General features: G+C 38.2%; 1 protein-coding gene across 2 annotated transcripts in view; it reads left to right on the forward strand.

The window, feature by feature from the left end:
* TMEM131 (transmembrane protein 131) overlaps nt 1–14,131 on the forward strand; it is a 248,473-nt gene that overhangs the window by 186,383 nt on the left and 47,959 nt on the right. For both annotated transcript variants that reach the window (XM_066377627.1, XM_066377628.1), the window contains 7 exons: nt 2,140–2,278; nt 2,391–2,500; nt 2,987–3,053; nt 10,794–10,945; nt 11,411–11,553; nt 11,989–12,175; nt 13,230–13,415. In XM_066377627.1, coding sequence (XP_066233724.1) covers nt 2,140–2,278; nt 2,391–2,500; nt 2,987–3,053; nt 10,794–10,945; nt 11,411–11,553; nt 11,989–12,175; nt 13,230–13,415 — 984 coding nt within the window. The remainder of the gene's footprint in view (nt 1–2,139; nt 2,279–2,390; nt 2,501–2,986; nt 3,054–10,793; nt 10,946–11,410; nt 11,554–11,988; nt 12,176–13,229; nt 13,416–14,131) is intronic.

Genomic DNA, 14,131 nt, shown 5'->3' on the forward strand with positions numbered 1-14,131 from the left:
TAACTATCTTTACAAGTTCAGAATATCTCAGTTGATTTTACTTCCTAAATATTATTTTTATTGGGTTATTTTACATTCCTATAGCTAAGAAAATATGCCAAATCTCCAGAAAATTATTAACAAGGCATCTTGAATTGCCATTTTAATTGTATATTGCTCAGAAATATACACACTAACATTTTTCTCTTTACTCCATCACTCTAGATACTTCCCTAAAATCAAAGAAACTATTTGAAGTTATCTTTATGTAGGATGACAGCAGTGTTCACCTTAGACACATCCATTTCCATAAGAAAGTTTTTACCTACTACTGACCTCCATTAAAGGCAAGAAAAACATATTCTCGGTTTATTCTCATAGTAGGAGACCGAGTGTGTATTTGGTCATTATGAAAAGAGCCACCTCTTTTCTTTCCAAGTGCTGAGCTGTTAGGGGTGCACAGGGCCCAGTTCAGATGGGCTCACCATGTCTTCGGCAGGTAGAAAACATGCTATTGACAAATCACTATTGCACCTGTATTCGAAAATAAAGACAGTATAGAAATTTGATCTTCTCATGTTCTTTGGAAGAGAATGACTAGAGAGTGATGATAATATGACAACTGATGAAAACTGCTGTCAGTGTTTGTCACTGTGATTAAGATACTGCAATTTATAGAACTATGTAAATTTTCAAACCACTGACAGTTCAGTCTGAGGGTTTCTGTTTATCTGAATTATCTGCTATGAAAAGTTTTCTTAAAGCAAAGAGTTACATTTTTACTTTCAAATGGTTAAAATAAGTACAAAGAGACTTTCAATGAAGTCACTAAGAGAGCACTAATTAAAACACTGGTTGGTCCCCTACATTTCCATGGTAGACATTGTAATGTTTGGGCAGTCTTCAAATTTAATCTGTTTGTTTGTTTTTGTTTTTTAGTGAGAGAGACAGACAGGAAGGAACAGATGAGAAGCATCAACTCATAGTTGCAGCACCTTAGTTGTTCCTTGCTTCTCGTATGTGCCTTGACCAGCAGGGGGTGGAGGTGGAGGGGTGGATCCAGCCAAGCCAGAGACTTTTTGGCTCAAGCCAGCAACCATAGGATCATTTTGATGATCCCACACTCAAGCAGGCAACCTCAGGGTTTCAGACCTGGGACCTCAGCATCCCACTTCAGCACTCTATCCACTGTGCCACCACTGGTCAGGCCAGGCAGTCTCCAAATTTTAACATTCAATTATGGATAAGTAACTTACAGTACTGTGCTAGGCTCACCTGCCAAGGAGCCCGGCCACCTCCCACCCACTGAAACCCTTGCTTTCCTCTTTGTGTGCCCAGCATTCCTGGGCTCCTTGTTGCCCTCTGCTTCCAGGTCCCAGATGCAAAGTGAGTAGGGCATGCGCCCTTCTCCTGCCTTTCTGTTACCTTGTCATGTGTATGTCTCAGAGAATTTCTATTACTAGTTTTATAAAACCTATGTTCTTACCAGTATTGGGATATCATAATTCGATATTGTAGGGGATTAAAATAGACTTGGGTGTTTGGGTCCAGAGACCATTTTAATAGTTTCCTTAGGAAATGTGTTTTGAGTTCTAAACAGCTAGTTTATAAACACTCATAAGTAGGGAAATATTCAATTGCGGTCTGAATATTGCTGATAACTTGACATAAATCTGCATAAAAACCTTCCTGTGGATTACCTTCAACTGACATCTTTATTGTATACTAGGATTTTGATTTGTTTTTTATCTCAAGGGAGAAAAAGCCATATGCCAACCCAAACTCTGCCTTCACATTAGTTCTACTGAAAATGTTCTTAGCACCCTGTTCTTTGTATTCAGATCTTTCCCGTAGGCGCACAAGAACCGTAGGCTCCCCATAGCATTTAATGTTATCTGTGCCTGCCTTTTTCTTTACATAGTCAGTGAAAAAACAATACAGGTGATCAGTGATAGATATTTTGGTAGCTCTTTGTGCCAAAATAGAGACAACTTCTACTTGTCTCTATTAAAAGTATAGTAAACTATTAGAGCAAATAAACCTGTGTTTATCTAGAGCTGGAAATAAAAATCTCAAGTACACTAGCCTGATAGAGTTCTTGTTTTCAGAAAACTTTAATATTTTATTTTGGTCCAGTGACTTACAACTTCTTTTTTCTAGATTGAGTGCTTTATTTGAAGTAAATACAGACCTTCAAAAAAATATACTATCAAAAATCACTGCTGAGCTCTCCTGGCCTTCAGTACTTAGTTCACCCCAGCACTTGAAATTTCCACTTACTAATACCAACTGCTCTTCAGTAAGTATGCAAAGTGACATTGGGTTTTTAGAAATACATAATAGGATTATAAAGTATCTACTCTTTTAACTATGGAAATCTTTCATTTACTGTTTGGTTATTTTGTTTAAAGGAAGAAGAGATTACTTTAGAAAATCCTGCAGATATTCCTGTTTATATTCAATTTATTCCCCTGGCTTTATATTCCAATCCTTCAGTCTTTGTAGATAAGTTAATATCAAGGTAAGCATTGTTTTAGGAAATCAAAATGATTCTGTATTAGAATTGAATTATTACTTAACACATTTAAAACTCTGTTGCAGCTCATACAGTACAGATTGGGCTTAAAGAAATTCTGGATCTGTAAAGTTGAGAAAAGGTTCTGAGAAAAGAGATTGATATTATGTTAAGTTTATGAAAAAGCTTTCAGTTTAAGATAAGAAAAATTAATGTAGAAAACCTTTCTGCAAAATTATAGAGAACAAGTAGAACCTTCCAAAGTATTTTACTTTTGAAAAGTTAGCAAAATATTAACTGTAAATTTTGGCTGTTGAAACAATAGATTAATTGAAGAAAGCAGATAGGAAGTTTATCTAGTTAATCAGATAATATTGATCTCAAATCTGCCAAAGCATAATTTGCAAGGAAAGCACAGACTTGATAATTATTCTATAATCTATTTAATTATGGTGCTACTTACAAAGAAATATATGTACATTTTTATTTTAGGTTTAACTTGAGTAAGGTGGCGAAGATAGATCTAAGAACACTAGAATTCCAAGTCTCCAGAAACAGTGTAAGTATTCAAACTTTATTCAAGTCCACAGAAATAATTCTGTAATATAATCAGCGCTCACATGAAGGAAAGCTTAATGCTCTTAAATTTGGCGGAAGGGCAAGTTACTGAAGAAGTCAGAACAGACCAGTAATGGTTCTAGAGGTAAAAACCCAGGCAAAACAGGTAAGATTTAAATCAACATGATATGCAGTAGGTAGAAGGCTCCTATTTTTGGTCATTAAACATTAAGCCCATGAATAGCTACTAGAAATTCAGAGACTGTATCGATGTGTGTGTGTGTCACATGCTACAACTACTGTTGACTCCATGGCAAGTGATGTCCTCAACATCCTGTCTCAGCAGCCTCCTCATAGACCCATGCCTATGGCTTCTTTTTTGGAGTCATTGCATCTCATACTTGGTCTTCCTCTTTTCCTGCTGCCTTCTGTTTCTCCCAGCAGTATTGCCTTTTGCAAAGAACCTCGTGTTATAATGGGCCCAAAGCAAGACAGCTTCAGTTTTTCATTTTTGTGTCCAGCAATGTTTCAGGCTTACTCTAGGACCTACTTGTTCATCTTTCTGGCAGTCCACAGTATCTGTAGAGATCTCCTCCAACTTCATGTTTCAGATGAATCCATGTTCTTCCTATCTGCTTTCTTGATTGTCCAGTTTTTACATTGGTACATAGTAATTGGAAATACAAGGGTTTGAGTGGTCTCAGCCTTGGTCTCTAATGACACGTCTTTGATCTTGGTGAGTTTCCTAGTTCTTCCATTGCTGCCCTTCCGAGTCTCAGCCTTCTCTTAATCTCTTTACCTGAGTTGATAACTGTACCAGCAAAATCTTTAACAATTTCAGGGTGTTTGTTGCCTATATTAAAGTTGTATATTTCAGTCTAGCCTGTGGTGGCGCAGTGGATAAAGCTTTGTTCAACCTAGAACACTGAGGTTGCCAGTTTGAAGCCCTGGGCTTGCCTGGTCAAGGCACATATGGGAGTTGGTGCTTCCTGCTCCTCCCCCCTTCTCTCTCTCTTTCTCTCTCTCTCTCTAAAATGAGTAAGTATAATCTTTTTTAAAAATCCTATAAAAATAAAAAGGCCAAATGCTTAAAGTGTGTATTTTTTTCCAGTTTCTTGTCTTCTTGATGTTCTCATGCCGGCCTGCTTTGGCATGTTCTTCTTTCACTTTACTCAGAAGTCTTTCAAATTGCTGCTACTTTCTGCTAGTAAGTTGGTGTCATATGCATATTTCTTCTACCAATTTTTATTTTTTCTGAATCTAGCCCAGTTTTTCATGTGATATGTTCTGCATACAATTAAACAAAGAGGGAGATAAAATGCACCCTTGTCTGACCCTTTTGCCTCTAGAAAATCATTCTGCGTTTCCATATTCTTTTCTTACAGGATAGCTTCCTATCCACAAGAAAGATTACACATCAGGACAATGAAGTACTGTATTTCCCCACGCTTTATAAGATGCTCCCTTTTTCAAAAAATTTGGGGTCTAAAAACTGGGTGCGTCTTATACAATTTTTGTAGTTTTTTTTACTTGCATTTCCCACTCTTTGTGCTTGTTTTTGTGCTCATTGAAGACTGATTCATCATCAAACACATGAGGATAAGCTAATGGATGGGAGTTTTGACAGTGATGAGGAATTATATGAATTTTATAATGAATAAAACTTGAGTTCAATAGCTTTATGTAACACTTTTTTTTTTCTTCACATTTCGGGCCCCAAAATTAAAGTGCGTCTTATACATGGGAGCATCTTATACATGAGAAAATACTGTACATATTAACACATAGTTTATTTTTATTAAATATAAAATTATTTTGCTTAGCCATTATTTTGGATACTTTCTAAGATCCTGTAAGCTGCATGAATCCCAGACCCATGGCTGGCAGTATTCGCACTTGAGCATAGTAACATGCATAGTTTTCACTCAGTTGATACTGAGTTAATAAATGTGTACATAAACTGATTTGTTATAAAAACAAAATATTCTCTAGCATACAGGTCAGGGTGAGCAGCCACTATCTACTCATTTTATAAGGCCTTAATGTGTAGAGTATGTGTCAGTCAAGAAATTGGCTCTTGAAACTGAAGCCACCCGCACGCTGCTCAAGTCCCCCTTGGCCTCGATGCCCTTCCTTCTACCCTGACACATATCACATCCATCCCTAAATGTTCTGTTTGTTCCATCCTGCTGTCTGTGCAGCCTTCACTGATGAGGCCGTCCCGGTGCTCCCTGGCTCTTCCTCGACAGCCGTGTTAACTTTGCTTTTTCTTGTCTTTCTGATGCATGATATCTTATTTCTCAGATCTGCTCAGATGCTGAAATTATATCATTGGTGACAAATACTTCAGTTGTTTTCCTTAAAGGGACAGATACACTGTATTTTCATGAAAATGTCTACCACCCCCCCATCTGAATAACAATAGACTGTAGTCATTTTGTCAAATATAAATGGTTTTTCATGAGAAAAGCAGCAAGTTCAGTTTGCATCTCAAATGACAGCTTTTCAAGACAACATGTAGTGGTACCTCAGTTTGCAGCAGGAGTACTTTATGCATACTTCCCATTTTATCACACAGAATGTTAAAAAGATATGTACCCAGAGGTTGAGATTTAATAAGATGGATTTATTTATTATTGCTTAATCCAGAACTTGTTTCTCTTAAAGTGCACACAGCGAAGAAAACAGTGACTTCTCAGGAAGTTTGATACCACTGCTTTGCTTCTTGCTAAAGGGTCAGCAGGCATACCCACCATTGCTTTTGCTGGCCATCAGTACAAATGTAACACTGAAAATATCAGATAACATTCTGCCAGTATTGGGGAAATAGTTCTGACACCATGGGTACCCTGAAAAGATCTCTGAGATCCCCAGGGGTCAAGGGGTCACTGTGAAAATTACCACTACAAAATTACAGAGACAAAATTTTGAGATCCTTAATGCTATCTCTGAGGCATCACAACCTCCTAAAGTGTTTCCCAAGTTATCAGAGATTATATTAGCTAATGTTTGTTGGGACTAGGTTCCTACGACAGTGACGTAAACCGAATCTTGGTGTAAGTCAAAACACACCCTAGCCTAAGTCACTTACCTATCCTGACAGTTGTAAAATCATAATCTAAAACAGTGGTCCCCAACCTTTTTTGGGCCACAGACCGGTTTAATGTCAGAAAATACTTTCACTGACCGGCCTTTACGGTGGGACAGATAAATGCACAAAATAAAATTATGTGACCGGCATAAAAACTGTGGTATTTTTACAGATAATTGTCGAACTTACGATATTTATTGGGCTAAGTAAAAGGAGGAACGAGCATGTCCTCATTATTCAGGTTGTATTTAAATTTGTTCTGACAATGTTTCATGTCTGACATCAATATGTAATATGATAGTTTCAGGCTCACTACCAATCATGAACCTATGACAATAAAAATAAACATGAATCCACTGTGTACTCGTATGCAACTTTATTAGAAGCATCCTCTTAACATCGCACCAACAACATAACATGAGTAACATCCTCTCTGCCTCCAAACACTTTCCAGTCACTATGGTAACGTTTAAACATGCTTTAAAAATAAGATACAACACAAAAGCAAATATAAAGTGCATGAAAACAGCTGCACAATTTGGGTATGTAGCCCTGTGTTAGCCATATGTGGCCTGCATATTTAATAAATTTCCTCCTTTAAAAAATAAAGTGCATGAAAACTACAACTCATCACTGTTATATGAATATTGTAAGTTAAGGGTTATTTATTATGATGTTTATATAGAATGAGAGATAGTAGCCTATCTCTCAACAATCATAACGCTAAATCAGTGGGAGCCCTGTTTCTCTGCAACGAGACGGTCCCATCTAGGGGTAATAGGAGACAATGACACCTGAAGTGTGTTCCTTATGTCCAGTCTATTCCGTAATTTTATTTTGGTTGCTGTCACTGCAGAAAATCTCGCTTCACACAAATAGGATGTCGGAAATGGCAACAGGGTTTTTAGTGCTTTTGAGGCGATCTCGGGGTATTCTGCCATGACTTTAATCCAGAACACCGGCAGAGTTGTAGTCTCGAACATATTTTTAAGGCCGCAGTCATTTGCGATCTCCAGTAGTTGATCCTCTTCTTGCATAGACACGATAGGTTCACCTGGTTTGTTGACAAATGGATCGCACATCCATTCCTTGGCAATTTGTGGGTCTTTTGTGGTTGGGAAGTAGCTTTCAAACTCTTTTAAAAGCAAATTACAGGTGATCGTGCACCAGCTGGGACAATGAAGGCTTGGGCTCAGTCTTTTCCAAAATTCCCGCGAATGTTTGAAACATGTCAAATATACCCCTGTTCACGCGTCATCCCCACAAATCCAGTTTGGCTTTAAATGGCAGCTACTTTATCTGCCAACTTGAAGACAGTTGTCATTTTCCCCTAAATGACCGATTGAGTTCATTGAGGAGGTTAAATATGTCGCACAAGTAAGCGAGTTTTGCAACCCATTCCTCGTCACTGAAATGTGCTGCTAGCGATGACTTTTTTTCTGAGAGAAATCTCTGCAGTGGCTCTTGTAATTCAAGCACTCTGGCCAGGACTTCCCTCGGGATAACCATCTTATTTCTGTATATAAGAGAAGGTGTCTGTGCTCCGCGTTCATTTCCTCACAAAGCTGCTCGAACGAGTAGCGAGTGAAAGGCGTGTGCTTTGATGTGGTTAATAACTTTAACGACATCATTCAATATACTCTTAAGTTCCGGTGGTATATTTCGACTAGCCAGCATTTCCCTGTGAATGACACAATGCATAGACTCGCATTCAGGTGCAACCTCCTTAATCCAAGTAGTTAAACCAGACATCCTTCCAGTCATGGCAGCAGCTCCATCTGTGCATTTGCTGACACAAAAAGACCATTTCAGTTTTCCTGATATATAGTCATCCAGCGATTTAAATAGTTCTGCGGCTGTGGTTTTGGTTGGCAATGATAGTGCACATAACATATCCTCATGCACATCCTCTTGATAAAGATAATGCACGTAAACACGTAGCATTGCCTTGTTGTCAATATCTGTAGATTCGTCATCCTGGAGAGCGTACCACGGTGATTTATTAATCCTTTCTAGCAATTGTGATTCAATGTCCTCTGCTATTTCCTCAATGTGCTGTGTGACGGTGGTAGCCAAAAGAGGCATCTGTGCTATCTTTTTAACCATAGCCTCTCCTAGAAGTTCACGACAAATGTCTTTAGTGGCTGGAAGGATCAATTCTTCACCAATGGTGAGTGGCTTCTTAGCCTTAGCAATATGATTAGCCACCAAGTATGATGCTCTCAGTGCACTCGCATTTATTGATGTAGTGTCCACCAGTAATTGTTTCTGTCCTTCTTGTTCATGCTTTTTTATTTCAAAATACTCAAAAGGCTTGTCTTTTAAGTAGGGTGCTTGGTCTCCTAGTGGCAAAGCATTTTTGAAGGCTTCATTGCCTCATTACTTAGCCGGTCGCCACATATTATGCAGAGCGGCCTTGGTGCGTGAGAATCACCAGTTGCGATAAATCCATACTTCAAGTAGGACTCCTGGTACTGTCTGTTAAATAAAGCCTTCTTTTACTTCGAGGTCACAGGTTCTTCTTCTGTCTCCTCACTGGCCCTTTTCCACTTCGCAAAAAAACTTTCGATGAAATTTTGTTTTTCACTCATTTTGCCAGTTTATGGGTTTAATTTAGCAGCAACGTATCACGTGACCGAGACAAGCGTCAGGAGTGAATCTTAGACGGATGTAACAGAGGGAATCTGGTCATTTTTTAAAAATACAAAATCAGGCCCTGGCCGGTTGGCTCAGCGGTAGAGCGTCGACCTGGCGTGCGGGGGACCCAGGTTCGATTCCCGGCCAGGGCACGTAGGACAAGCGCCCATTTGCTTCTCCACCCCCCCCCCCCCCCCCCCCCCGCTCCTTCCTCTCTGTCTCTCTCTTCCCCTCCCGCAGCCAGGGCTCCATTGGAGCAAGGATGGCCCGGGCGCTGGGGATGGCTCCTTGGCCTCTGCCCCAGGCGCTAGAGTGGCTCTGGTCAAAGCAGAGCGACGCCCCAGGGGGGCAGAGCATCACCCCCTGGTGGGCGTGCGGGGTGGATCCTGGTCAGGCGCATGTGGGAGTCTGTCTGACTGTCTCTCCCCGTTTCCAGCTTCAGAAAAATACCAAAAAAAAAAAAAATACAAAATCGTTCAGACTTAAATATAACTAAAACAGAAATAATGTAAGTTATTTATTCTTTCTCTGCGGACTGGTACCAAATGGCCCACAGACCAGTACCGGTCCACGGCCCGGGATTTGGGGACCACTGATCTAAAACATAAAAACACAACTAAGCCACAGAAAAAAGAAAAGGACATAGACTGTACACTGTACCGTAGTAACAGAAAAAATGACTCACGTCTCAATTTTTTTGTTTTTATGGGAGTGAGCATTGTAAACTCGAATCATCATATGTTAATACTGTCATAACCCAAGGACCCCCTGTATATGTATAGTATGTGATGTATTCATCAGTTACCCAGAATAGGTTATCAAAAGGGAACCTACTTACCCACCATTTAGAGCAGTCAGAATATTTTGTTGTTGTTGTAGATATTAATGGAGAAGGATGTGAGATACAGGAGTAAAAATTTACCTCAGAAGCAGGAGTTAAAAAGTAGTGTGCTGCATTATGTCAGTTGACTGTAAGTTATATTTGTAAGGCCTTGGCCAGATAGTTTTGTTGGTAAGAGCATCATCTGACAGTGCAAAGGTTGCTGGTTTGATCCCAGGGCAGGGCACATAAAGGAAAAATCGATGTTCCTGTTCCTGCCTCTCTCTTATTCTCTCCCTTCCTCTCTATAAATAAATAAATAAACAAACATTTAAAAAATAGTTATGTTTGTAGAATCATGCTAAATCAAGTAGATAGATCTGTATGGATTCAACCTAACTGCCAAGTCAAGTAGAAAAATACAAAACTCACTCTCCTTTCACACGTTAGCAGAGCCATGAAGAACATGGACAGTTAGCTAAGTATTGCCAACCCTTCCCGCAAAAAGTTTAAACTTAATGTTGCTTAAAAGTCAAAGCAGCATATCCTTAAATATGAACTACGGTTTGTTTGTTTTTAATAATCTGTAACTGGCTGGCTATCAAGAAATTAATATTTTAATTATTAACTATTCTTTACACTTTAAATTATCAAGTGTTTATGACAGTAATTATGTGCTTAGCTTACAAAATATTCAAAGATTAATATGAATTGGAAATATTGTTACGAATCAAAACTATGATGCAACCTGAAGAGCCTTGAGCTGAGACCCTTCAGAGGGAGGAGCAGGACAGCAGGGAAGGGGCATCAGTGGGACTCTGGGTGCTGGGTGGTGGCTACACAGCTGCTGGCTTTGTCTGAAAGCATTGAGCTATTTAGTTCGTTTCCTTTTCTGTATATGTGTTATGTTTTAAAATTAACAAGTCTGTATATAAAAACATGCCTGATACAAACATGAAGGCTTTGAGCACTTGTCCCCTTCAGTGTCCTGGGGAACAAAGCCCATTTGGGGACTAAATGCACCAGCTACCCAGCTCAGCTTATCAGCTAGCCAGTGTTTAAATCACAAGAGATAAAACTGTATACATAATTCAAGAAGCTTAGTAATACTGGGCTGTCAATGGGGTAAAGGAAAAAAAACAATTTTCCACAGACTATATTAATGACTGCTATTTGTTACCCAATGATCCAAGGCTCATCCACTGCAGAGTTCAACAGGATTCACAGAGGGCCTCTCTCGACATTTAATCTTAAACCTCATTTTAAAACCTGGAGAAAAGAGGTCTGTCAAAGTAAAGTTTACTCCAATTCACAACAGAACTGTTTCTTCACTAATCATAATCAGGTATCGTCTGTGATTTAAGTGTGGGGTAATATTTAGCACTTCTGTAGAAGTTCTTACTTGATTTGTTTCAGTATGAGTTTGCATATTTAATTTATGGAAATGGTTTTTAGCTTTGTCTAAGACATGCACACACACACATGCACACATGCACACATTTCATCTAATGAAATGTTACTTTGTGATTATGTTTATAGCTTTAAAAAAAACCAAATAGTGTCTTTCTGTACCATGTATGACTCTTTAAAATGAAAAACTCTTGCTTTTCTTTATGTAAATGTTTTTAAATTCTTAAAGTGTAAATGTCTCGCTCTTAAATTTACTGCATTAATTTCTACATTGTGTTTATAAAATAGTAAAAATTATAGATCAAAATATTGTGCAGGTATACTAGGAGAAAAATCTATAATTCTTCACTTGATGTTCAAGAAGCAATGAAAAAAATCTATAATTCTTGTTCTTGCATAGAAATAACCTGACCGTGATGGATGCTGTGATGGTCCAAGGACAAGGCACAACGGAGAACTTAAGGGTGGCAGGCAAGCTTCCAGGTCCAGGGAGTTCCTTACGCTTTAAAATCACAGAAGCATTATTAAAAGACTGTACAGATAGTGAGTATTGCGAATAGGTTCATGGGTACAAATATCAGGATTTGCTCTCAACAGTAAATAATTCTAAAAACAAGAACAGCATTTCTGTCTGTGTATCTGTGTATATTAGTTATGAATACTTTTACTCAGATTTTTAAGGAGACACCCTGACTTGTTTTCGGGGTTGTTTGATTTGGATCTTAAATATTTAAAATATCTGTTCATTTCATGCCTTAGATGACTTACTCTGAGTCTAGAAGATAAAATACAATCAAACTTTTGGCACCTAAAAGGACATACAAAGCGGAGCACTTCCTGCTGACATGTGTGTAAAGCTGAACTCTGGCCCCAGGAGGTGCTTTATAATCTGGACATATTCATGGGGAACATGTTCCTTATTTGGACCTGGAGCATGGGGTTGCAAGAGTTACACTCACTCTGCATTTTTCCTTTTAGGTTTGAAGCTGAGAGAACCAAATTTCACATTAAAAAGAACATTTAAAGTAGAGAATACAGGACAACTTCAGATTCACATAGAAACCATTGAAGTCAGTGGGTCCTCATGCGAAGGATATGGCTTTAAAGTTGTTAATTGTCAAGACTTTGCACTAAGCGCCAATGCCTCTAAAGACATAACCATATTGTAAGTATTTTCTGATAAGGTATAATGAATCACAAGTTTCTCATTAACTCTTTATACTAGAGTTATTCAGATTCTGCAAATATGTTTTCATATTTACAAAAAAGGTATTTATCCAAAAATATATTTATTTTTCTCCACTTAATCCTTGGTTATTTTTTTATATCCTGGTTTTCAAAATTTAAAGTTCTGTTTCCAGAGTGGTTCAGGTAATCTTAGAAACCAGTTTCAAAATTATTTTCGGGTTGTGTTAAAGCAGAAGGTGTTAGTAGACTAGATAGAGTGATTTTTAGCTGTGAGTCTGTGGGCACGTCTTGGTCCATCAGCTGGCCAGCAGTTAAGTGTCAGCAACAGAGCAGACACTTAGTAACACTTGCCGTTTCTTCAAATCCATAGAAGATTTGTCCTATTCTCATTAAGACAATCTTAATTCCTGTATCAGTAACAGTTGCGGCATATTTTTACAACTAACTGATAACTTTATGTTGTGAAGTTTATGTAATGTCATGTAACCTGTCTCCTTAATTTGAATGAAAGTGTCAGGATCTTGAGTAGGCATTGATTTGAAAAGTAACTATATTTATTCAGGTAAGGCACAGTGCTTGGCACCTAAAGGGACAGTGAAGATAGTACACTTTTCCTCAAGTGTACATTATCTGGTTGGAGAACTTACAAAAAATAAATAATTGGGAAGAAAGCAGTACTGCAGGAAACACCGGGACGTGGGCATTTTTTTCTAATAAAGGCGTTATTGGAACTATCCTGGAAGTACAGTGTGGATTTAGAGAAAGGAAGGAAGCTCAGAGACCATTTCTGAATTAATAATTATGGGAGCAGATTGTTGTTTTTTATGGTATTTCTCAGTTATCCACAGAATATAGTTCTGTTATTAACCTCAGGGGAAATGACCTTCTCCATCTTAATATGAGGAAGTTGAATAAAAGTATCAAAGTAAAATTCTTTGTTATGTTTCAAAGACATATGGGACTGGTATTATGCTTAAACTGCTTGCAGTATATTTTTAGAACCTAGTCTTACTGCTATCATTCTGTTTTAGGTTTACTCCTGATTTCACAGCTTCCAGGGTGATTCGGGAGCTAAAGTTTAAAACAACCAGTGGCTCTGAGTTTGTGTTTGTATTGAATGCATCCCTTCCATACCATATGTTAGCAACCTGTGCAGAAGCCCTGCCCAGACCCAACTGGGAGCTGGCTCTGTACATCATCATCTCAGGAATAATGAGGTACTTGTCTGCTTTCGAGCATCACTTGCCATTGTTCATGGAGCGCCCACTGTGTGCCAGTTGCATACTGAGTGCTGAGGATCCTCTCTGTGTTAGGCTTATGAATCTGCTCCACATCTAGTGGGGGAAATTAGAACTGAGCCTTCTTTGGTATCATATATAATAAAAGTCTGTCTACCTTTGAAATTTGCTATGCAAATTAAGTACATGTTAACTTCTTAAAGGACAATAACACTCATAATTTACCAGAGTTAATGATTTGGGCATATGTGATTTACCCAACAGCATAGTCTTCAGGAATCTAATCTAAGCACCAGGGAACCAATTAGAGTTTTTAAATCCTCAGCATTCTTATCTTATTTTCAGTATATTTGTTTATGTGTTTTGGGAATCAGATATACTCAACTCTAAATTAATTTACATAGTTTCCCCACGCATCCTTTAAGGAAAAAAAGTTGACCTAGAATTAAAACTAACCAGATAAAAGCTGCTTCTAAGTAAAAAGAAAAGTATTCTTTAGTGACTTTTCTGATACAAATAATTTCCCCCACATGAGCTTCCATGTAAATCGGCAGTCTATAAAAAATCAATGTGCAAGCTTTTATTCATTGTGCTTTGTTGTTTGCTTTGTCCATTAAAAACTTTCAGAGGCATCTTTGTTTTTCATACCATATTATATTTTGCCTAGAAGCTCTGTCTTTGATATCAAATTTGGT

Source organism: Saccopteryx leptura, chromosome 3 (genome assembly GCF_036850995.1).
Source record: "Saccopteryx leptura isolate mSacLep1 chromosome 3, mSacLep1_pri_phased_curated, whole genome shotgun sequence".
Classification (NCBI taxonomy): domain Eukaryota; kingdom Metazoa; phylum Chordata; class Mammalia; order Chiroptera; family Emballonuridae; genus Saccopteryx; species Saccopteryx leptura.